Source organism: Plectropomus leopardus, chromosome 3 (assembly GCF_008729295.1).
Source record: "Plectropomus leopardus isolate mb chromosome 3, YSFRI_Pleo_2.0, whole genome shotgun sequence".
In the NCBI taxonomy this organism is placed as follows: Eukaryota; Metazoa; Chordata; class Actinopteri; order Perciformes; family Serranidae; genus Plectropomus; species Plectropomus leopardus.
In genome coordinates, this window is record NC_056465.1 from 29685502 (window position 1) to 29711886 (window position 26385).

Sequence of the window (26385 nt, forward strand, 5' to 3'; positions counted from 1 at the left end):
TTAGACAACTCATTCAAATACAAAAGGCAGGCAGAAATCTTAATATCTGATTTATTCTTTGCTAGCTGATTAGATTTAGGTGTTCAATGATAAAGGTCACTGTGAGCAGGCATCCGTCTCATTTTAGTGAAGGAGATCGGTGCGGCGTCTGCAGTAATGCGGACTCTGCACCGGTCTGTCTTGGTGAAGAGGGAGCTGAGCCGAAAGGCAAAGCTCTCGATTTACCAGTCGATCTTCGTTCCTACCCTCACCTATGGTCACGAGCTTTGGGTAGTGACCGAAAGAACAAGATCGCGGGTACAAGCGGCCGAAATGAGTTTCCTCCGTAGGGTGGCTGGGCTCTCCCTTAGAGATAGGGTGAGAAGCTCGGTCATCCGGGAGGAGCTCGGAGTAGAGCCGCTGCTCCTCCGCATTGAGAAGAGCCAGATGAGGTGGCTCGGGCATCTAATTAGGATGCCTCCAGGACGCCTCCCTGGTGAGGTGTTCAGGGCACGTCCCACCGGTAGGAGGCCCCGGGGAAGACCCAGGACACGCTGGAGAGACTACGTCTCTCAGCTGGCCTGGGAACGCCTCGGGGTCCCCCGGGAAGAGCTGGATGAAGTGGCCGGGGAGAGGGAAGTCTGGGTTTCCCTGCTTAGGCTGCTGCCCCCGCGACCCGACCCCGGATAAGCGGAAGAAAATGGATGGATGGATGGATGGAGATATTTAAAGGTGGCCTTGAAGGGAGTTTCCTCCAATTTGGCACAAACGTCCTCTTGGACTCAAGAATAAACGATGAGAATCTGGTGGTTTAGGGCTAAGGTCACGGCGACCTCATTCAACATGTTTTTGGCCACAACTCAAGAACCTTCGGTCATCATCTTGAAAAATGGTTGTTAACTGTAAGTGCAACTTTACTGGAGCGCGGATTCATACAATCGTAGCGGTAGCGGTTTAGTTTTGGTCATGATATTAGTGTGTTTGATGCTGCTCTGAAGAGAAAACAATTTTAATGCATCAATTTTTTTTTTAAAAAGTATTTTTTTTTACTGCCCAACAGCTCTGGAAGACTTCAGCGAGACAGCTTTTTGTTATAGTTCTGATTTCAGTGAGCAAGGAGGTAGTTCATGCACATCTCAGCAAGATGCCAAAAAAGACACAAAAGCAGAAAACAAGAGTCCATTCACCATCTCAAGTCACCTGTCCTGTTTTCACTCAAACCTCATCTCACCAAAGAGTTCTGGTTTCAGGTGAACACTAACTGTCCTGAAGGAAGTTACTGCAGTCAATTTTGACCGCATTCAAAGTCAATTTCCCTTCAAACTCCAGCGGCTGGATGAAGATGTTGTGACTGGGGAAGAAACCCAGCATCTCTTCAAACTCATCATCCTCCTGATATTCCTCGTCCACATTTCCTGGCTCGTGTGAAGACATGTAGTCAACGGTTGTGTTGGTGTCCAGAGAGGTTTGCGTGTGGCCGGAGCTGTCGGAGTCGTGGGAGAAGCTCTTGATGTACGTGGTCAGAGGGTAGAGCAGTGTGGCTGGCTCCGTCCCGGAGCTTAAGGTGGTTCTAGACTGGAGCTGCGAAGAGACGTCGGTAGGTGTGGAAATGTCGCTGTTCTGCTGGGGCACCTCCTCCACATCTGCCAGGATGGGCTCTTCTTCCTCCTCTGTTACAGTGGAGTTGCTCGGCTGCACCTGGAAGTTCATCTTGCCCTGTTTCGAAGAGAGGAACAAGCTTGAAGTATGATCGTTGAGTTGCAATTTACCTATTTTAATCTTTCCTCCATAATTACCTTCTCCTGAATGCACTCTTTAGCCCACTTGCTGTTTGCAGGATCTGGCACATTATCGAGCATGAGGCACTGGAAATACACCCAAAACCTGAGAGGGAATGTGGAAAACAATGTATAGAAGGTTTATTGGTAATGTAGCAATTAGGTTTTACTGCTTTAACATTTCTTTGCAGAGATGTTGCCCCTTGTAGGTTGCTTTTACTTATAAATCCACATAGAGCTGCTGCTTACATACCTCTCCTTTACTGCTGAACAGTGGTACAGACACACCAGAATTATCGCAATCGGGGCAGCCACTGCAGACACTATTAGTGGGGATAGCTGGGTCTCCTCTGCAAAAGTAACCGTGAAACAGGGAGATGTAAGATTGTGGCATATACATTTGGTGCCTCTAGTACAGTTAGTTAAGGTAGTTACATATGCATATAAAAGCTGTTATATAAAACAGGCAGCACTGCTATTCAAAGACATGTATTAAGTTATTTTAGCAAAATCCATTTGGTTTTTGTTTCAGTAAATTTCTTTTGCAACCGACTTTGCCCAGGATAGCTTTTTAGGTTTATCAAAGATAAACTATAAAATCCTAGTTAAGGTTTTTTTTTTTATGTTTTGCTAACCATTTTAGGGACAACAATTGACTTAGGACCAGACAGGAAAAGCTGCACTCTGACTTTTTTAGGACATACTAGCCTATGAAGTTTTTAGGACAAATTATAACCGTGATCATGTTTGGAACGTCATTACTTTTAAATGTTTTAAAGAAACACTAAACTACGAATATTGTTGGACATACAATGACTTTTTTTTAACTATATAATGACTTTTTAAATGATTTTTTAAATGCCACACTATACAACTTTTTCTTAATAAAATAATATATTACAAACATTTTTAAAAAATTTAAAGGGACACTATATTATGTATAACAACTTCCTAACTTGTTAATGACAAACTGAACCGTGACTCTTTTGACATACTATAGAATTACATTTTGAAAACAAAACATCTTCTCTTCCTTCCCTTTCTTTCTCTCTTCATATGAACAATTTCATGCCGTATGCGTGCATATCACAAAGTCAACTTCTTCCCCTGTGCTCCGTCGTCTTGCAGGTTTCCTGGGATCGTGGCTGCATCGTGGTAGTGGTTGTGCTGATGCCATGGTACTACCTGGTACCTACTACTACTGCTATTATTATTAGGTAAAAAACACTATGCCTTATGTTTCTTGATTGACTTGATTGACTATGTTGTGAAATTTTTAATGATTTTTGAATAGTGTGTTGTCAAAAATCATGCAAAAACGTCATTCATTTTTGACAACATACTATACTATGGTGTTTTTGCCTGATTTTTGTCGACGTACTACACTATGATGTTTCTTAATGATTTTTGAATACATACTATACTATTATGTTTTTGCGTGATTTTTGACAACATACTGTACTACGTTTCAGGGTCATTTTTGATGACATACAATACTGTGACATTTTTGTCAAATTTTTATCAGTTTTCACGACATACTATTGACTACTGTTTTTTTAGGCCACTGTTGCAACTCTATGCAATGGCGTGTCTTGGCAGCTTATTTATGTGGTTTTCAGCTGTTTTTGGGACATGTCATATTTTGACATTTTTGCCATACTATAGCCTTGCTTTTTCGGTCATTTTTTCCACATGCCAAATTATGGTGTTTTTGGACCTTTTTGCAACTTTCTTTGCAATGGCGCATCTCGGCAGGCTATTTTATGTGGTTTAAGGTGGTTTTCCGCTGTTTTTAGGACATGTCATATTTTGACATTTTTGCCATACTATAGCCTTGCTTTTTCAGTCATTTTTTTTCACAAGCTGTTTTTGGGGACATGTCATATTTTGACATTTTTGCCATACTATAGCCTTGCTTTTTCGGTCATTTTTTTTCACATGCCAAATTATGGTGTTTTTGGCCCTTTTTGCAACTTTCTTTGCAATGGCGCATTTCGGCAGGTTATTTTATGTGGTTTAAGGTGATTTTCAGCTGTTTTTGGGACATGTCATATTTTGACATTTTTGCCATACTATAGCCTTGCTTTTTCGGTCATTTTTTTTCACATGCCAAATTATGGTGTTTTACATGATTGTTGCAACTTTCTATGCAATGGCGTGTCTTGTCAGGCTGTTTATGTGGTTTTAATGTGGTTTTCAGCTGTTTTTGGGACATGTCATATTTTGACATTTTTGCCATACTATAGCCTTGCTTTTTCGGTCATTTTTTTCACATGCCAAATTATGGTGTTTTAGGCCAATTTTGCAACTTTCTATGCAATGGCGTGTCTCGTCAGGTTATTTATGTGGTTTTAATTTGGTTTTCAGCTGTTTTTGGGACATGTCATATTTTGACATTTTTGCCATACTATAGTCTTGCTTTTTCAGTCATTTTTTCTACATGCCAAATTATGGTGTTTTTGGCCCTTTTTGCAACTTTCTTTGCAATGGCGCGTCTTGGCAGGCTATTTTGTGTGGTTTAAGTGGTTTCATCTGTTTTTGGGGCATGTCATATTTTGACATTTTTGCCATACTATAGCCTTGCTTTTTCAGTCATTTTTTTCACATGCCAAATTTTGGTGTTTTTTTGGCAATTTTTGCAACTTTCTATGCAATGGCGTGTCTCGTCAGCAGGTTATTTATGTGGTTTTAATTTGGTTTTCAGCTGTTTTTGGGACATGTCATATTTTGACATTTTTGCCATACTATAGCCTTGCTTTTTTGTCATTTTTTACACATGCCAAATTTATGGTGTTTTTTGGCAATTGTTGCAACTCTCTATGCAATGTGTGCATCTTCTTGGCAGGCTATTTTAAGTGGTTTAATGTTGTTTTCAGCTGTGTTTGGGACATGTCATATTTTGACATTTTTGCCATACTATAGCCTTGCTTTTTCGGTCATTTTTTCCACATGCCAAATTATGTTGTTTTTGGCCCTTTTGCAACTTTCTTTGCAATAGCGCATCTCGGCAGGCTATTTTATGTGGTTTTGAGGTGATTTTCAGCTGTTTTTGGGACATGTCATATTTTGACATTTTTGCCATACTATAGCCTTGCTTTTTTCGGTCATTTTTTTTTCACATGCATAATTCTGGTGTTTTACGTAATTGTTGCAACTTTCTATGCAATGGCGTGTCTTGTCAGGCTATTTATGTGGTTTTAATGTGGTTTTCAGCTGTTTTTGGGACATGTCATATTTTGACATTTTTGCCATACTATAGCCTTGCTTTTTCGGTCATTTTTTTTCACATGCCTAATTATGGTGTTTTACGTTTTGTTGCAACTTTCTTTGCAATGGCGTATCTCGGCAGGCTATTTTATGTGGTTTAAGGTGGTTTTCAGCTGTTTTTGGGACATGTCATATTTTGACATTTTTGCCATACTATAGCCTTGCTTTTTCGGTCATTTTTTCCACATGCCAAATTTATGTTGTTTTTGTCCCTTTTTGCAACTTTCTTTGCAATGGCGTCTTATCTCGGCAGGCTATTTATGTGGTTTCAATGTGGTTTTCAGCAGCTGTTTTTGGGACATGTCATATTTTGACATTTTTCCATACTATAGCCTTGCCTTTTTCGGTCATTTTTCCACATGCCAAATTATGGTGTTTTTTAGGGCAATTTTGCAACTTTCTTTGCAAAGCTTTGTGCAAAGACGCGTCTCGGCAGGCTATTTTATGTGGTTTAAAGTGGTTTTCATCTGTTTTTGGGGCATGTCATATTTTTACATTTTTGCCATACTATAGCCTTGCTTTTTCGGTCATTTTTTCCACATGCCAAATTATGTTTTTTTTGGTTTTTGTCCTTTTTGCAACTTTCTATGCAATGGCGTGTCTTCTGGCATCAGGTTATTTTATGTGGTTTTAATGTGGTTTTCAGCTGTTTTTGGGACATGTTATATTTTGACATTTTTGCCATACTATAGCCTTGCTTTTTCGGTCATTTTTTTTCACATGCCAAATTATGGTATTTTTGGTAATTTTGCAACTTTCTTGCAATGGCGCGTCTCGGCACGCTATTTTATGTGTTTTTTAAGTGGTTTTCAGCTGTTTTTGGGACATGTCATATTTTGACACATTTTGCCATACTATAGCCTTGCTTTTTCGGTCATTTTTTTTCACATGCCTAATTATGGTGTTTTACGTAATTGTTGCAACTTTCTATGCATGGCGTGTCTCGTCAGGTTATTTATGTGGTTTTAATTTGGTTTTCATCTGTTTTTGGGACATGTCATATTTTGACATTTTTGCCATACTATAGCCTTGCTTTTTTAGGTCATTTTTTCCACATGCCAAATTATAGTGTTTTTGGCCCTTTTTGCAACTTTCTATGCAATGGCGTGTCTCATCAGGTTATTTTATGTGGTTTTAATGTGGTTTTCAGCTGTTTTTGGGACATGTCATATTTTGACATTTTTGCCATACTATAGCCTTGCTTTTTTCGGTCATTTTTTTTTCACATGCCAAATTATGGTGTTTTTGGCGTAATTTTTGCAACTTTCTTTGCAATGCGCATCTCGGCAGGCTATTTTATGTGGTTTAAGGTGATTTTCAGCTGTTTTTGGGACATGTCATATTTTGACATTTTTGCCATACTATAGCCTTGCTTTTTCGGTCATTTTTTTTCACATGCCTAATTATGGTGTTTTTTTGCCATTTTTGCAACTTTCTTTGCAATGGCGTATCTCGGCAGGCTATTTTATGTGGTTTAAGGTGGTTTTCAGCTGTTTTTGGGACATGTCATATTTTGACATTTTTGCCATACTATAGCCTTGCTTTTTCGGTCATTTTTTCCACATGCCAAATTATGTTGTTTTTTGTCCCTTTTTGCAACTTTCTTTGCAATGGCGTGTCTTTGCAGGCTATTTATGTGGTTTCAATGTGGTTTTCAGCTGTTTTTGGGACATGTCATATTTTTTGACATTTTTCCATACTATAGCCTTGTTTTTTTCGGTCATTTTTCCCACATGCCAAATTATGGTGTTTTAGGCAATTTTTGCAACTTTCTTTGCAATGGCGCGTCTCGGCAGGCTATTTTATGTGGTTTTGAAGTGGTTTTCATCTGTTTTTGGGACATGTCATATTTTGACATTTTTGCCATACTATAGCCTTGCTTTTTCGGTCATTTTTTCCACATGCCAAATTATGTTGTTTTTGGCCCTTTTTGCAACTTTCTATGCAATGGCGTGTCTTGCATCAGGTTTTTTATGTGTTTTAATGTGGTTTTCAGCTGTTTTTGGGACATGTCATATTTTGACATTTTTGCCATACTATAGCCTTGCTTTTTCGGTCATTTTTTTTCACATGCCAAATTATGGTGGTTTTTAACGTAATTTTTGCAACTTTCTTTGCAATGGCGTGTCTTTGTCAGGCTATTTTATGTGGTTTTAAGTGGTTTTCAGCTGTTTTTGGGACATGTCATATTTTGACATTTTTGCCATACTATAGCCTTGCTTTTTTCAGTCATTTTTTCCACATGCCAAATTATGGTGTTTTTGTCCCATTTTTTTTGCACTTTCTATGCTATGGCGTGTCTTGTCAGCATGCTATTTTATGTGGTTTAATGTTGTTTTCATCTGTTTTTTTGTTTTGGACATGTCATATTTTGACATTTTTGCCATACTATAGCCTTGCTTTTTCGGTCATTTTTTCACATGCAAATTATGGTGTTTTTGGCCCTTTTTGCAACTTTCTTTGCAATGGCGCATCTCTTGCAGGCTATTTTATGTGGTTTAAGTGATTTTCAGCTGTTTTTGGGGCATGTCATATTTTGACATTTTGCCATACTATAGCCTTGCTTTTTTGGTCATTTTTTTCCACATGCCAAATTATGTTGTTTTTGGCCCTTTTTGCAACTTTCTTTGCAATGGCGCATCTCGGCATGTTATTTTATGTGCTTTAAGGTGATTTTCAGCTGTTTTTGGGACATGTCATATTTTGACATTTTTGCCATACTATAGCCTTGCTTTTTCGGTCATTTTTTTTCACATGCCAAATTATGGTGTTTTACGTGATTGTTGCAACTTTCTTATGCAATGGCGTGTCTTGTCAGGCTGTTTATGTGGTTTTAATTTGGTTTTTCAGCTGTTGGTTTTCAACAGTTTTCAGCTGTTTTTGGGACGGGTCAAATTTTGACATTTTTGCCTTACTATAGCCTTGCTTTTTTGGTCATTTTTTCGACATGCTATATTATGGTGTTGTTGCACGTTTTTGCAACTTTCTATGCTATGGCATGTCTTTGCATGCTATTTTAATTGGTTTTCAACAGTTTTCAGCTGTTTTTGGGACGGGTCAAATTTTGACATTTTTGCCTTACTATAGCCTTGCTTTTTGGGTCATTTTTTTTACATGCTATTTTATGGTGTTGTTGCACGTTTTTGCAACTTTCTATGCTATGGCATGTCTTTGCATGCTATTTTAGTTGGTTTTCAACAGTTTTCATCTGTTTTTGGGACATGTCATATTTTGACATTTTTGCCTTACTATAGCCTTGCTTTTTAGGTCATTTTTTACACATGCCAAATTGTAGTGTTTTTGGCCCTTATTGCAACTTTCTATGCAATGGCGTGTCTCGTCAGGTTATTTATATGGTTTTAATTTGGTTTTCAGCTGTTTTTGGGACATGTCATATTTTGACATTTTTGCCATACTATAGCCTTGCTTTTTCGGTCATTTTTTCCACATGCCAAATTATAGTGTTTTTGGCCCTTTTTGCAACTTTCTTTGCAATGGCGCAACTCGGCAGGCTATTTTATGTGGTTTAAGTTGGTTTTCAGCTGTTTTTGGGACATGTCATATTTTGACATTTTTGCCATGCTATAGTCTTGCATTTTCGGTCATTTTTTTCACACATGCCAAATTGAAAAGCTCTCAGCAGGAGCTGCAGCCTTTTCTCAGCTCTACTTTCCAAGTTTCAAATGACTTTGCAGAAGTTAAAAAGCCACAGCTGACTTCTCAAACCAAAGGAGAACAAAACCGTGACAGCACTGAACCGCCATGTCTGTAAGGACACAAGAACCAGCCAGCCTCCTCCTGGGTGTTGGGAACCACACAGAAGTGACTGAACTGCAACCTCTTTTCTCGAGCCAGCAACCCAATGAACTCTTCTACCACTCCTCAACTGGCAAGTAACATCTGGGCATAGCATTAGGACATAAGTACAGGCCGGCCCACACTGTCTGTTTACATATCATGTGTAACTTGTATTGATGTTCATGCTATCGAATGAATCTTTGTTCTGATCTCTTTGGTATTGGGTTATTTGTTAGTCTGGAATTTAGGTTGTTAATGCATCACACAGACGAGGTCTTGCATGCAACTAACATCCTTTTTACTAAGCAAGGCATCTTATATACATATTAGATCACATACATGCACTCAGAAATTTGCGCTCAACAAAGGCACACAGAGAAGGAACTTAAAGTTTCCGCCTTTTCTTGGTTCCTTTGTCTCACCAACCACATGTTCAGCTAAGGCCTTCCTCGCTCTGCGGCCATCTTTGATCCAGCATCTTGAATTTGGCATCTCGTTGTAGCTTCTGTTGTTACTCAATCCACCTCTGTCTCTTGGTGTGTTTACGCTCACACCAACACCAGCTTCTGTTTGTCTCTCTCTCATACACACATTTACACATCCACTCATGTTTACATACTTGTATATATGAGCAGATAGGATATATTGGGTGTTTTGTTAGACATTGCTCTTAGGCAAACTGTGTTTTGTGATAATGGGCTCTATGAATAAAAATGATTTGAAAAGTGACTTGACTTTTCTTGTTTAATAAATGTTCTTGGAATAATACTTGCTTACTGCTTAATGTTGTTCAAAAGTGAGTGAATCGCCAACTACTTTATCAAGAGCTACAAAATCCTTCACTCTTTACGATCAATGTGGTTGTTTTGATTATAGTTATTAGATCAAGGTTGCAAATCTAAAATTTAGTGTATTTTATTAGAATGTTTTTATTGATCGACTATCATTTCCCCGTTGTTTTATGGGACACGTCACATAGCCTTGCTTTTTCTGTCATTTTTTCCACATGCCAAATTATATTGTTTTTGGCCCTTTTTCAAACTTTCTTTGCAATGGCACGTCTCGGCAGGTTATTTCATGTGGTTTAAGGTGGTTTTCAGCTGTTTTTGGGACATGTCATATTTTGACATTTTTGCCATACTATAGCCTTGCTTTTTCGGTCATTTTTTACACATGCCAAATTATGTTGTTTTTGGCTTTTTTTTGCAACTTTCTTTGCAATGGCGCAACTCGGCATGCTATTTTATGTGGTTTAAGTTTGTTTTCAGCTGTTTTTGGGACATGTCATATTTTGACATTTTTGCCATACTATAGCCTTGCTTTTTCGGTCATTTTTAACACATGCCAAATTATGATGTTTTTGGACCTTTTTGCAACTTTCTTTTCAATGGCGCATCTCGGCATGCTATTTTATGTGGTTTAAGTTGGTTTTCAGCTGTTTTTGGGGCATGTCATATTTTGACATTTTTGCCATACTATAGCCTTGCTTTTTCGGTCATTTTTTCCACATGCCAAATTATGTTGTTTTTGGCTTTTTTTGCAACTTTCTTTGCAATGGCGCAACTCGGCATGCTATTTTATGTGGCTTAAGTTGGTTTTCAGCTGTTTTTGGGGCATGTCATATTTTGACATTTTTGCCATGCTTCTTCGGTCATTTTTTTTCACATGCCAAATTCTGGTGGTTTTGGACCTTTTTGAAACTTGTTTTGCAATGGCCTGTTTTGGAAAGGTTTTTTATGTGGTTTAATATGGTTTTAAGCTGATTATGGGACATGTCATATTTTGACATTTTTGTTGTACTATAGCCTTGCTTTTTCGGTCATTTTTTACACATGCCAAATTATGTTTTTTTAAGACATTGTTGCAACTTTCTATGTAATGTCGCGTCTCATCAGGCTACTGTAGGGGACTCAAACTATTTACTAGACATGTTAAAGCCAAAATCCAAACATATATAATGGTGATTTTTGCCGTTTTCCAACTTTATATGCTCTAGTATGTCATGGCATGCAGTTTTAGGCTGTTTTAGTTGTTTTTAGCTGTTTTTGGGATATGTCATATTTGACTTTGCTATACTATAGAATTGCATTTGGTCATTTTGTCAACACGCTATATTATGTGTTTTTTTTAGCTGATTTTGCAATATTCTACTAAATTACCCATCTCAACGCACTATTTTATGTGGTTTTTTTTGGAAATGTCATATTTTGACATTTTTCGGTCATACTATAGTATTGCATTTTCTGCCTTTTTTTAAGATGTTTTATTATCGTGTTTTAGGCCATTTTCCCTACATTCTATGCTATGATGTCTCTCTGCACGCTTTTTTATGTTGTTTTCAGCTGTTGTTTGGACATGTCAAATTTTTTGATTTTTTGATTTTTGATTTTTTGACACACTATAGTATGATTTTTTTTTGTCATTTTTTCGACATACATATAATGGTGTTTTTGGCCGTTTTATCAACATTCAATTCTATTATGTGTCTCGGCACAATATTTTATGAGGTTTTCAGCCGCGTGCAGAAGTAAAAAGGGCAACAAGCCCTTCAGCACTACGGGCACTACACCCATCCCCAATTGAACATATAAGGTCACTAAAAGTTGTAGATGCAGCTGAGCATTAGAGTGTAAAACATGAAAGCAGTGGGTGGGTAGCCATGAACTGACAACAGGGCAGGGGACGGAAACAGACAACAACACAGGCAAGTGATCAGAATTACAAGCACAATTACATATTTCACTGACACAGACAGGCAGACCATGAGACAGCACTAGGTCTAGTTTGTGCCCCTTCTCATGTGTTGGGCCAAATACCCACCGAGGACAGAGGTCTAGTCTACAGCACACATAGATATTCAGATCACCGCAAATCAAAAAATGATCACTGTTCACCAAGATTGCAGAGAGAAAGTTCAAATATTGTATAAAAGGTCAAAAATAAAGTCCTTATTATATTTTGTTGGACGGTATCTCACTACACACAACAGAGGAGGAGAGAAACTCAGTTTAAAGAGCTGCAGCTCAAAGCTGGAATCTGTTGACAGTGAACGCGAGATTTAAAGACACAGACTAGCCCTCCAACTTCGCCAGTGGTCCAAGGGGAGCTGAGAAAATGCAGGAAAAAAGCTCTAAGCAAGGAATGGACTCATCAGTATGTAGCCACGTCTCTGTCAAAAACAGAAAATCCAGCCCACAAAAATCATTCAACAGGAAAGTCTTGTTAGCCAGAGATCTAACATTGATTAAAGCCATCCTCAAGGCAACGTTCACAGTCGCGCACAGTGGGCACAACACGGCCTCTGGGTGATCTCAGCTGCCCAGGAAGAGACACCGACAGCAGGTCACACTCAGCAAGGGCCACCAGCGATCCACACAATGCAGCACGGCCAACTCGCTTTATGCTCTGGCCAAGGAAAGTGGATCTTGTGGGCGAAACAACAGGCGCAGTTTCCATCTTTAGGCTGGACAGATTGGGGGGTGCGGGGGGGCCAGGCGGCGTATTTGGACCTGGAGCAGCAGTGGCCTGCAGCTCCAGTGTCTCTTGCAGGGAGGGACGTAAGGTGAGCGGAGCAGGAATGTCAGCCAAAGAGGAAGGAAGGCCTGCAGACCGATCTCCCAATTCATGCCGAAACAGCATTTAAGTCTCACCAGAAACTTGGATGCTGAGAGGAGCTTGGTGATGGCAGACAAAAAGCTAAAGAGCTAAAACATCCCAGCAACAGACAAATCAGAGCAGAGCAATGACATAAAACAGGTAGAAAGTAGAAGAGATGCGACGGACAACAAGCTGCCAAACATACTGACACCATCATGGGTGCATAATGACTTGGTTGTCATATTTTGACATTTTTCGACATACTATACAATGCCGTTTTCGGCCATTTTTGTGACATGCTATAATATGTTGTTTTTGGCCTTTTTTTCAACATACTATACTATAACAGCTTCGAAATGCTATACTATGACTTTTTTCGCCATTTAGAGTCATACATGCTATAGTATGGCGTTTTTCGACATACTATACAATGACTTTAAAGCACTTTTTGGACTGTTTTTTAACATGCCTTGCTAAAAAATATTTAAACATGCCATACTACGACTCTTTCAACATTTGGATACACGACTTTTTTGACCATTTTTTGACATGCTATACTATAACATTTTGGGGTGATTTTTCACAACATACTATATTATGACCATTTTAGGCAATTTTTGAAGACATCCTATATTATGACGTTTTTGCGTGATTTTAGCCAACATACTATACTATGGAAAAAGTTAAATGTCAAAGCCAGGCTCATGTATCTCTTGACAAGAAAGCAAATCAAGTTCTTAAATTTTAAACCACTGTTTAAAAGAAATTTTGAAAGTTGCTTACGCTGGATGAAAAACTTGACATTTGGACTTGCAGCGCCTTCTCCTGCAGCAGTTGAAGCAGTCATCCACAGGCTGTAGACAGCTGGAGGCAGGTCTTTGATGATGTGCATCCTCTCTGATGCTGGTATAGAGTCTGAAATACAAATTCATTTACACACAGCACAGGAAAGTTACTCTTCTGACTGTGTGCATCCAAAGAGAGCGTGCTACAAACATCATGCAATAATCTCAGCGTACAAGATGTTTCAGTGGAGATAAAGAGTTCTTACAAGTCTGCTGGTGTTCACTGTCGTCGTCTAAATAGATGGTATACTTGGTGACGCAGCCCCCACGCTGACCCCTGGGAATCTCTTTCCAAGTCACTTTCACTTTGTTTCCTTCAACCATCTCCTGGACTGACGGAACAACTGCTGGCACTGCAAACATACCAACAAGGACCAAAAAGACTGCTCAACAGGACAAATGATATTTGTTTACCTGTTATGTCTATGAAAAATGATAAACTATTAATCAACACGTCTCCACAGTAATCAAAGAATCCGAAATTCATATGGGACTATATTTAATAACAGCACAACTATATCAAAACATGTAATTTACAAACTCTCATTCAACTCATGCACTATAATCCAAATCTCATTTATCCAGTTAAGCTCGTAATCAAGTCAGTTCAACTAAAACACAAGAAACCTATGCTCCAGAAAAGGATAAGCACTCCTAAACCAACACCAAGTCATGACCAACATAAGATGAGAGGCTAAGACCGAATCAAGACCAAGACCAGTCCAGTCTTCTGCATTGTATGACACAGTTACTATAAATATGGAACATGCAGATCATCTTCAAATTGATTTGAAAGATTTCCATAAAATCATCCACAGAAAACAAATCATGATTCCACTTCATTCACCGCTTTTATAGCCATATACTGTACACTATGTAAGTACAAGTGTATAAGTCATGTCTTGATAAAATAATCCAAAGGAATTTCAGACATAATTTTCATTGTTTTCTATTAACAATACAAATACAAACACAAAAACAACATTCAAAATCTTCAGTCAACACCGCTTTTCTGCACAGGCAATTTTGTGATGATTATGATATTATTATTACTATTATTAGTAGTAGTAGTAGTATAAAAATGCTAAACTTCAACACAGTTGTAATCCTTACAGGTTTGAAATAAAATCCTTTTTCTTTTTTGTTTGAGACCAAGACAAGAATGAGAAAAAAATGCTGTCAAATCCGAGACACTTTTCATAGCTGTTCCGGAAACCAGTCTCATGCACAGATGAGTAGTACACTTGGGCAAGCGTGTATGGTCAAATGTGCTATATGAAATGTGAGTGTGAGTTCAAACACTTTTCTAAGCATGATACTCATTTGTGGAAGTGTTTTAAATAGTAATTTTTTTTTTCAAAAGTGCATGCATTTGGGAATTACTGAGCATATGACTGGATAAATAAGAGCTGGATTATACTGCCTGAGTTGTGTGAGTTTGTAAACAGATGTTTTGATATAGTTTTTATACTGTTAAATGCCATCCCCTTTAAACTCCAATTCATTAAGATTTTCCTCTCTTTTTTGGATTCCTTGTTTACTGTGGAGGCATGTGAGAAAAACAAGTTTTCTTCACAAATTTAACATAACAAGGGGTAAGAAATTGATACAAATGATCATTTTATGTGCAGAGAGCTTAGATCTTACCTGATGTCAGAGTGGCGACACCTGTAAATCTGGTCCTACTCACTGAGCTCCCATTATAGAAAACATGCACAGCTCCCTCGTAGCACTCAAAAGGCTTAATATCTGCATACAGAATGATGGTGATATACATCAGTGAGCAACCAGAAATAAAATGCATGGAACAGAAAAAAAGTATTTACACATATATGTCTTACTGTGCTGAAATTTTGGGGAAATATAAAATTAAAACAAGTCTAGAACCTTTAATTTAACTTCATAAAAGAGCCCTTAGGATAATACATAAAGCTGGATATTATGATTCTACAAATATTTTTAGAGGACCAAAAACCTTCAAATTTGTAGACATTGTGTATTTTAACATTAGAAGTAATTTTTCGAGTTGTAAACAAAAACCTTTCGGTAAGTATTCTTTTATTTTTATTTCTTTTTAACAGAGAATGGGAGATTGTAATTTAAGAAGGTTGTTCATTTTTGAAACATGTAAAGTCGGAACAAATATAAAATGTGGTTTTATTTCAGCTTTTGGAGTCAAATTATTGAAGGGACTCAGTGATAAGTTGTAATAGTGTTGCTCTCCTTTCTCTCTCCTAAAGCCTTTAGATAGATAAAATGATAACAAATAATTATATAAAACAGTTATAGAGTACAGTATTTCAGGAATGATTATAATGTGAAAAAAAAGAGAAATATAATAAAGATTTTTTTATTATTATCATTTTTTTGTTGCTGTTATTCTGAGTTATCCTTTGGTTGATTTAGGATAAGCAAAAATAAGCCTTTGGCTTCATCCTATTCCTTTTTCTGTCATTGATTTAAAAAGAATCAGTGAAATAATCTGTTTCTCATGATGCATGTAACTGAAATAAAGTCAGTCATTGTTTGTTTGTTTATTAAGATCTTCATTAACTTCTGTTTTAAACTGTAGCTACTCTTCCTGGATGGCTCCATTATTTCCACTAACAATATTGCAGTTACTCTATTACATAAACACACATAACATTCACACTCACAGTTTGACTAAACACGTAAAAACACCAACGCAACACACAGCAATCAACACAAACTCAAAGACTGTCACATAAACAGTCGCTCTACGTAATGATTTATCTCTTCGATAGTTGAGAAAATAAAATATCTGGAAACTTATTGATTAAATCACAAGAAAAACTAAAGATAGCTCAAAATCCATTTCATATCTTTAAGACCATTAAAAGTAAATATCAAATATAGTGCTCTACACTATTCCATTATTCATTAATTCGATCCTACATGCTTCACCTGTAACAACAGTGTGGTTGTCGTTCCTGCCCAGTCGGACCCATCTGAGCTCCTCCAGCTTGTGGCCCTCTGGGAACCACTCCACCACGTACTCCGAGTCAGGTGGTGCAGTGTCGTGTTTCCTCCAGGAGATGGTGACACTTTGCTTGTCTGCAGTTACTCGCACATCCTGAGGAGGCTGCAGCTGCCTCACTTTCACTGCAAGAGAGAATCACATAGACACCAGCTTCACCCTCAGTATTACTAATGCATCTGATATCTGCCTGTAACTGTTTAACAAGGCTGCTCAACCACAAACTGGTCAATTCTGGCTGCATGGCATAATTACAAAGAATCAGAATGAGAAATACTTTACTGATCCCTGCAGGGGGAAATTGTGACACAAAGCATACAGCATTACAAGAAAGTAGAAAATGAGAAACATGAAAATAAGAAGTAAAATAACAAAAATATGTGTATTACTGTATTAATGTTTAATACTAGTATGTAAGAAATAAAAAATAGTAAATATGTATAAATTCTAAGTACATAAAGTGTGTAAAAATACAAAAAATATATGTATTATGCTGCAAGTGTTTAATACTAGTATGTAAAATATCAAAAATATTAAATATGTATAAAATGCTAAGTATGTAAATTGTGTAAAAAACATAAAAATATGTGAATTATACTACATTAGAATGGATACAACTACTATGTTAAGTTGTAGTAACAAAAATATGTGAGTAATGCCACAATATACAGCACAACTTATACATAAATAGAAATAAAAATATGGAAAATATTTTCACCATATGTTACATATGCATTACAGAGTGGTGTTGACTGGAATAAATTATTCACCCACGCAGAGTCAGCTCCCTTTTTTTTTTACCTTTTGTATGATGGACTGAAATTCTGGCAGGAGGTGACGGTCCTTTGGAGTTACAAGCCCACACTGTCACTTCACAGTCGACACAGAACGGGACCGAATAATTCCTCGTATCAGCACTTGTGTTATTAAAGCTGATCAGCCCAGAGTTTTGGCTGTAAACGCTGACTTTGTACTCTGTGATTTTCCCCCTGGAGATGGAAATGTTCGGCTCCTGTAGTCAGAGAAAGGTTTGAAAGTTTGACACCATATTTGTGCTTTTGTTTAGGGGAAGAAACAACGGCGTGAGCATTAATTTGCCTTGGATTTGACTGCAGGATGCTTAAAATCAACACACATCATTTCTGTTCAGCTCCCCTTTTCTTGTAAACTGAAACTGCTGTGTCTGCCGTCAGGTTTCACTTATCTCTCACTGTCTTTAGGTGACATTAAATGAGTGTGTGTGTGTGTGTGTTTACATGTGTGTACGTGTGTGATAAGAGGGTAGGGATGTGTGAGTGTGTGTGTGAGGGTGTCACACCTCATAAGTGGTCAAGGGTTGACCTTTAATGTGTGCAGAAAGTTGTAGTGAAGCAGGAAGATCAGAATGTGTTACTATGGCAACAATACCGCACGCCCACACAGAGTGAGAGAGGGGAGAGGGAACACACGGACCTTACAAACCTATGAAACTGTGCAGCCGTGTTAATGTGTATTATCCTTTACAATAATTCAGAATTCAAACAACTGAAAAACTTCCATTTTTTTATTTAAGACTCACCTTCCAATAAACTCTCAGGGAGTTAAAGTCAGAGGCTGGTTCAGCATACCACATATCCAACTCTTTGGCCGGAGCTAAAACAATAAAATAATCCATCACTGGACAACAACACTGAAATCATACATAAAAAGGTTGCAAAAAAATCTAGTATTTTTGTTCAATGAATGAGTGAGAAGACATTGTTTAAGCTGCAGTCGGTAACTTTTATGAAAATAACTTTGTGTCATTTTTGCTGGAATTTTCACTATATACATATTAGATAGATCTAATATATATAATATATATATAATATGTATAATATATAATATATGTAATCTAAAATTCTGAATAAGGTTTTCTCCACATCCTCCTTCCCACCCTGTTTTTAAAAGCAAAGTTAAGGGTAATTATCTCGTCACCTTTTACTTCTTGCAGTTTGCGAGACATTTTTTGCCAAGTTGCTCATTGCCTTTCCCCTCGTGTTTTCTAAAAAAATCAAACCAATTTGTTCAGGTGTCAAAGGTTTAAATGCTGGTGAAAGGGATCTGAACGCAGCACAAGAAAACAAACTGATGTTCATGCAGCTTTTAAAGAGTTAAGTGTCCACTTGCTGGGAATGAAAAGTGTTAATGTTACTTGATTCAGGAAATAACTGGAAATGAATTGTTTTGGTGCACAATTTTTAAATAATACACTTTTTGGGTTTGGTGGAAGGTGGCAAATACTATTCACGTAAGAAGGCTCAAGTCAAAGTAACATCATGAGTCACTGGTATTAGAGTCCAAGTCAGGTTGCAAGTCCTTTTTGTCAAGTTGAGTCTGAAGTCAAATTTGTGACTCGAGTCCACACCTCCAGCATCTTCTAACAGATGCACTTCTATTAAATATTGTTATTAGTTTCAAAAGACAACTAATTGTTTATTGTGGTTGATCAGCTTCCTCAATTATGTTTCAAATCTCTGTAAGGGGAGTCACACCATCCTGGCTGAAACCAGTGGCTGCCCGAAATATCAGAAATCACATGTGTGGCTTTGACATCATTGTGCTCCTCGAGGATAAAGAGGAAGTTAGACATATGAGCATGATTTAAGTGTTTAACCCTTAGGGTTTGTTTGATGCATTTTACGTACTTTTCATTCTTAATTTTTAGATAATTCTGGCTGTGTTTATTGTATATGGCATACATTTTGGCAAGATTGTGTATTTTTGTTTAATCTTTGAATTTCCAGCTCAGCTCCTACAATAAGTCCAAAATACACTGTGTAAATAAACATGTTACATTCATACTGTTCAGTGCAACTGCAATTTTTGATCCCACAGCCATCAAAGAACAAAAACATGCATTGTATTGTTTCTGGGTGTCACTCCTAACCATGTCTTCTTTCTTAACCATATATGGCATCTGGAGAAAATACATGCTATTTCCACTAGGTGCACTGTCAATGTTGCTTCTAATCGTTGACATATCCCAGGCTGTGATAATAAAAAAATAAATAAAAAACTACCTTGCATGTAGTTTATTCAAAATATTTAGTGTATGTTTATTATCTAAAAACATAGTGGCATCATATAAAAAAGGCTTTAAAGGGATAAAATACTAAAAACCTAATGAATGTTTGATATTTATTATGAGGAATTTTGTTAAATATTAATTCAATAAAAGAAGAAAATAATATTATTGTATAATATTCTTAAAACCTTGATTCTGAAAAGTGCATTTTGTGCTCAGAGCAGTAATGTATGTGTATGTGTGTGTGTGTGTGTGTGTGTGTGTGTGTGATATTAAAGCGGGCCCTGAGGGTTGAAACATACTTAAGCAAAGATAATGCAAATACCCTTCACAAAAACTGACAGCTTGTGGAAAGCTGATGACGTCACAGCTGCACATTCATGTCTTATATCTGGAAAGAGACCTGCGTATCTTCACACTATCAGTATTCATCGTATTTCCAATGAAGCATCAAAGTTTTCACTTTTTTTTTTACTTTGGCTCAACATTTGACTGATACGTAATAAGACTCCTAAAGTTTACTATTAACATGTTATTAAAATCTCAGTGTGAGCCACTGACACTGCTTCTCATCACTCATGAATGGATTTGCTCTCATTACACAATCAAAAATAAAGCCTGTTTTGGTGGCTTACATGTATCCTGCAGACGGCAAGTAGTGAGCTGATAACTACTTCAAAAAACCCAAAGAAAGGAAACAGTACTGCAACATTTGATGGCTTTCATTGATAAAGTGCCATAGAAATACTAGAAATACCCCCTTCAGATCTAATTGTTTGCATGTAAATAGGTTGTGCTTTCACTCAGGAAGTGCAAAAATACACGAAGGTCAGCTCTTTGAGCAGTCCTGAGGTGCTGCAGGTTAATACAGGAGGTTTGCTTACCTTCTTCTTGAGTCCAGCTGGAAACACTCGCACTCCACTCGCTCCACAGGCCGGTGCTGAATTTGGATCTGGCTGTGAAATGGTACAACCTGTAGGGCTCCAGAAAGGACCCAACCTGCACAGCACTCATCTGCAAACCCTGTAAGTCAAGATATGTGGGGGTTTTTAACTTATTTTATTTGACTGAAATGTATTAATCTACATTCCAACATTTATGACCACACTGCAAGAGCACCTGATAGAGGACAAGTGTTCAAATTTCAGCTTGATTTTTAGAAACTTATGCAACGTTGAGCACATCATCCTGACACTCATCTCTGCCTTTGGCTTTGAATCAGCAGAAGACCTGTGAGGTCAGATCATGCAGTGACTGTTGGTCTTCAAAGGGTTCAAAGTTATCTTTTTTGTCAGGGAAATTTGTTTTGCAGCCAAAGTTCAAATAAGAACACAATAAGATAGACAACAGCCAAAAGACAAATCCACACAATAAATCGTGGAGGAATACATACTGAATAGGCTACACATGTACAAGAGAGGAAATGTGCAAGTCCCCAAGGGACATGCAGACAGGGTAAACCAATAGCACTTCGAATGAAGGAAATGTGAAATCTCTTAGTCCCTGAACGAGCATCTTACAGGCAGAAGCTTAAACACATCCAGGGGTGAATGCTCCTGATACTTCAATATTCCTGCCTGTAGTAAATGTCCAAGGCTGCAGCCTGACTCCCTCCTCAGATTTTACTGGCCATTTTTACAGATATTTTTTTTTGCCTTTTATTTGACATGACAAAATCTAAGTGTGCAAGGGGGAGAGCGGGGGGAAGACATGCAGCAAGGGGCCACGAGTGCCACTGCAGCGAGGACATTGCCTTTGAACATGGGGTGTCTACAATACCCACTGAGCTACTGGACGCTCCTTACTGGCAATTTTGACAAAACTTTCAGGTAGAACACCAACTATGGAGTAAGTACTTCATACAACCCCAACTTAAAAAAATTCGAACTATCCCTGAAAGTAACCTTTCGCAGTATCTCTCCTGACATCTCATTGACAGTGCCTAGATTTCAAACTAACATGGACTAGTTAAGACTTACTGAGTATGAAGATGTCCACGTCTGTGCCCCTGCTCCATGTTGGATCTCCAGGTACTGAGTCCCAGCAGGTTGTTCCACTGTTACGATGCACACTCGGGAAGAGCACTTCAGCTGGCTAAGAACAGGAGCTGACGGCATCGCTGCTCAGATCAACAGGGTCACCAAGAGCAGTCAGACAAAATAAAAACAAAAGACATGAGCAAATGTCACCAGACAGGCCGTGTAGGGCAAATGAGACGACTGACATTTTGGTTGCTGTGATTGAACAGATTTCAGAAGATTTCACAGCATCGTTACTGTATATTTAAGCATAAATGGACACATTTTACTTTAAATCTGCTTTCAAGTTCCAGTCAAATATCATTTTAGTTTTATGTAATGAGACATGAAACATAACACGTTTTTTCTGCAGAATTTGCTATGCATCTCATCAAACATGCGACTGAGTGACTGATAAAGTTCTGCTGTCTTACCGATGTCACTGAGTGTGTAGTTGATGGTGACGGACACTGCAGAGCCCAGTGCGTTTTGGGTTTGGACCCACACAGAGATCAGCTGGATGGAGCCAGACACAGTGAAACTGGCAGAGTGTGAATCAGTTCCCTTACTGGAGCCTTTGTATGGCACTGGTTCATCTGTGTGGTTTCTAGATGCATTTCTCACCCTGGAACACACACAGACAAGTTTCATTTGACAGCTGATACAAGCAACATGATATCATTGTTTTGTTGACTTCTCAATTCAATTTTGTTTCAAACTCACCACAACACCGAACTGTTCTTCAGTAAAGTATCTCGTCCTGCGTTCCAGGTGCAGAACACGTCTCCCCCTTCTTTATATTTGACCTTGTAGATGCAGGAAATAATTTTGGGGCGCTCGGGAAGATCTGGAGGACAAAGCAGACGGAGAGCTTAATGAAAAGTATAAAGCATAAAAAATCAACCAAACAATCATCCGAAACAAGGCTTTTAAAAAACATTTGAAACTGCTGTAATACTTGTTGGTACATGTGGAGCCTCTGAGGTCCTGAAAGGTGATATTTTTTATTTTTTGCACACAAGTTAATTATCTTGTGGGAACAGGTTACTATCTTATGAGAAGAACTTCATATCTTGTGGGAACAGGTTAATATCAAGTGGGAGCAAGTTTTTATCTTGTGATAACAAGTTAAAATCTTGTGGGAATAAGGTACTTGTGTTGTTGGAACAAGTTAATATGTGGGAACAAGCTAATTAACTTGTGGGAACAAGCTAATTAACTTGTGGGAACAAGTTCATATCTTAAGTGAACAAGTTAATATCTTATGGGAACAAGTAAATTATCTTGTGGGAACAGGTTATTATCAGATTATAGTAAGTAAAAATTGTATTTATGAATTGTAAAATTGTATTTATTTGCACCTTTTGAAGCCTAGGTTATAAAGTGCTACAAAAAAAGAAAGGTCAGAAGAACAAAGCATGAGTGAAACAATAACATCACAACAGGAAAAAAAAAGATAACAACTTGTTCCCACAAGATAATTTACTTGTGTGCACAAGATCAAAGTTATTATCTTGTGTTCATGATTTTAAAAAAAGTCATATTTTGGACTTTAGGGGTTAGTTGTCATTGCGACACTTTACTACATCCAATTTGGAAGAATATTACCATTCCACTCAGATGGTTGTATCCCCAAAAAGCACAAATAATCATTCATAGTAATCCATAAAATGATACTGTGCTATTCCCTTATGTTATCAGTTACACTGCATAAACAGATTCAGTATTGGATATATAACTTCAGAAGACGTATTTATATTAATAATATTGTGTATATGTTCCATGTCAGGGAACTGGTACTCGGCATGTGTCACAAACAACAAGTTTGTTCTTAGTCCTCAGTTTGAAACAGCTCTGTGGTCAGAACTTGTCAACACTTAGCTGCACCCAGTCTGCACCATGCAATCAGCATGTAATCTAAGTTTAGAAGAGAAAGCAGAACAAGCTGGGTTTTTTTTCTTCTTTCATGCCTTAAGATGTAAAAGTCTCACCCTCAAACACCCTGCAATGGTGTCATATACTTTTCCTCTTGAATTTAAGGCTTGGTCAGTACTATTTCAAATAATCGCCAGAAGAAAATTGTACATTTTTGCAAACCACAGATACATTAAATTAGTTTGTATATTATTAACATTTCTAAAGTGACGTAGTTCAGATCACATGTATATGAGCTCTGGAGGTGGAGGGGATTGTGGATGTGCAGACCAATGCAGATGACTGTTTGAGACCAACAAACAACAAAAACAGGTGTTTTTTGGAGAGATATTGGTGTCATTTTCAGCTGTGATTGTTTCATCAAAAGCAGGCATTTCTTAATTGGTGATCTGTGCCATTTCCAGCAATAATTTTGCATAAAAAACAAATAAACTGGTATGATAAAGCAAGACATCTGTGGCACCAAAAGGAGGTGTTTATTTTAGCAAACGACCTATTTCAGCTGTGAATGTGCCCAAAATTGCATGTTTTTCAGCAAGACATTGACAGCATGTCCAGCTGTGATTGTGCCACAAAAACAGGGTGACGTCAGTGTGACATCTGTATCAATTCCAGCACTGAATTAGTGAAAAAAGTTGAGTTTTTAGTGAGACATTGGCAGCATTTCCAGTTGCGATTGTGCCACCAAAAACATGTTTTTAACTATATACTCTTGTGCCACCAAAACACTATTTTTGAGTGGCATTTTCAGTGAAAGTTATGCCATCAAATGCATGTTTTTTTTATCTCAACATCAGTGGCACTTTGCAATAATGTTTGTGCCACCAAAAGCAAATGTTTTCGTATATCAGCAGCATTTCCAGCAGCAATTGTGCTACCAAAACCTCATGTTTTTTAGCAAGATATTGGCAGCATTTCCAGCAGATATTATACCGCCAAAGCTGTGTGTTTTTAGTGAGACATCTGCTGCATTTCCAGTAGTTATATGGTCCAAAAACATGGAGTTTTTTTTAGCAAGGTGACATTTCCAACAATGATTCTGCCAATAAATCTGGGTATTTTTAACACAGAAAAGATTTTTTTCCAAATCATAACCAAGTTGTTTTTCTGCCTTAACATAACCTTATGTTAACCACAGCATTGTTGAAATGTAAAGACACAAAGTTTTAACATAAACGCTACATAAAAACATGCAATACACATTAATAGTTTTCAGAAGTGTGCAATGCCAACATTTAGTGGTGATTGGGTTAAAATATGAATACATAAAACTTTTTCTGTGGGATAAATGTTGCAGACAGGGGTGCATTTTCTGCTCTGTAGTTTCATACTCACATCCAGTGGAAATGTCCAGTCCACAGGGGTCCGTAGCACGGGGACATTTGCACTGACAGCTGAATGTCCTGTTCTTGGTTATGTTCACCACATTAAAGTATATAGTTGTAGAATTGCTCACACTGTGGCTCTGTTGTGTGGGCGGATGGCCGCTGTACATGGATCCCTTGCACTTACAGTTGAAGGTGCAGTACACTTTAAAACTGGAGCCTCGCTGCACCATAGATCCAGCACTGGACCAGGTGGTACAGGATTTCTGCCCTAAAAGCAGAAATGATTGATTTAAAACCTGAATCTTCATATCATCTAATTTGCAGATATATGAAAGCCACTGAATTTGTTGAATTTGGAGCAGATGTGGAAATGAAATTCTGCACACTTACTTTACACAAAACACTTCATGTTTATGTAGATGTAAAACTTCAGAAACATTATTGATAAACTAATAAATAATAACTGAAACAACCACACTGAACGCACACACACACTGTGAGAATCACTGAAATGTTTTTCTAGAAAGGCTTTTCATGTATGTAAGGGAGACATGGTTATAAAAGTTTGTCCCAGCATTTTTGTGTTAGAGCTCTCAAATGTTGACCCAGAGAAGCCTTATAAGTCTAGTACAAATAGAAATGTTTCTAGCTTCTTCTGATGCATTTCCCAATGCATTTTAGTAATTTTGCAATCACAATCCTAATCTGTTTCCTGGCATGCTAAAAAAAGAGTTAGATACATGGTGCAACAGCCATCCTCACCCCTGTCAGCCATGGCTTTACTGTAGCAGCATGGTGGTTTGAAATGAGCAAAGAAGAGGGTACTCCCTAACCTAATAAAAGTTTAATAATTCTAACTTTAACAGTATCAGTACTAATAAAAATATAAACTTGGTCCAAAGAATTACTTCCATACATGAAACTTGTAAATGCACACTTCTTCAAATAGTTTTTTTACAAGCTCAGAAAGGAAGTGATCTTACAAAACAATATATAAAATTAAATTAAATTAAAATGTAACACAACTCTTAAGTCATCCTTATTTTGTGAAAGTGGTGCTGTTACAAACATCCTTTTGATACAACCAAACCTGGTCTCCCTTATATCCACAATCTAACATTTATCTCCAAATACATGAAGAAAAAAACATATTAAAATGCACCTAACATGAAACATTAAAACCTGTTATAAACGTGTCCACACAGCAGTTTGATCTTACCAATGCAAAGCTGCACAGCCAACACCGTGACAACAGTGAAGAAGGACCATGTTTGGGACATTGTCGCCATGAGTCATCAGTAACTTTCTTCTTTATGTCTCTCACATCGCCACAGGAAGTGCTAACTAACCTAAATACAAGGAAAAGTACACACATGCAGTAAGTCATTCAAGTTTTTGGACACAGTCATTTTAAGTACTGAGGAATAATGATTATATCCATGATCAAAAGTTTAAATCTGGGAAAACAGTCGGTACCTTATGAATTTCCCTCCCGGTTGCTGGCAACAATATTTCCCCATTTAAAGCATGATAATATGAAATCGTGTATAAATACTAAGTAGAGGCATGTAATCGATATAGAGACATATATGAGAGCTGCGTCCGGTTAATAATGAATGAACAAACAAACAAACAGGGAAAACGAGGTCATACTCACCAACACATCGCATCCGAGCATCATGTGAACTTTTCTTGTCTTCTGAGGCTTTTGAATCTCATCATCAGGTCCTCCAAACATCTTTAATGAGAGCGAAGGATCCGGACTGCGGTGAGCTGACGGCGGAGACTCCGTGCAG

General features: G+C 37.7%; 1 protein-coding gene across 1 annotated transcript; it reads right to left on the reverse strand.

Annotated features, from left to right (window-relative positions):
• Nucleotides 1-702: 702 nt before the first annotated feature.
• Nucleotides 703-26385, reverse strand: il12rb2 (interleukin 12 receptor, beta 2a). The gene is made up of 16 exons (XM_042484147.1): nucleotides 26247-26385; nucleotides 25809-25938; nucleotides 24597-24857; nucleotides 22050-22173; nucleotides 21761-21951; nucleotides 21288-21427; nucleotides 20193-20331; nucleotides 17821-17894; nucleotides 17064-17274; nucleotides 16190-16387; nucleotides 14912-15013; nucleotides 13471-13617; nucleotides 13203-13334; nucleotides 2011-2107; nucleotides 1776-1863; nucleotides 703-1695 (listed from the first exon to the last, which is right to left on the reverse strand). The coding sequence occupies exons 2-16, from the start codon at nucleotides 25876-25878 to the stop codon at nucleotides 1237-1239; spliced, it is 2433 nt and encodes an 810-aa protein (XP_042340081.1). The 5' UTR covers nucleotides 25879-25938; nucleotides 26247-26385; the 3' UTR covers nucleotides 703-1236.

What these genes read in the sequence shown, in the direction of transcription:
- il12rb2 (XM_042484147.1), bottom strand. Translation starts at nt 25,878, where the DNA reads ATGGCGACAATGTCCCAAACATGGTCCTTCTTCACTGTTGTCACGGTG. An exon ending in CTACACACTCAGTGACATCG is followed by an intron (nt 21,428 to 21,760) that starts GTAAGACAGCAG and finishes TGATCTGAGCAG; the next exon opens with CGATGCCGTCAGCTCCTGTT. An exon ending in TGTCGCCACTCTGACATCAG is followed by an intron (nt 13,618 to 14,911) that starts GTAAGATCTAAG and finishes GTATGTTTGCAG; the next exon opens with TGCCAGCAGTTGTTCCGTCA.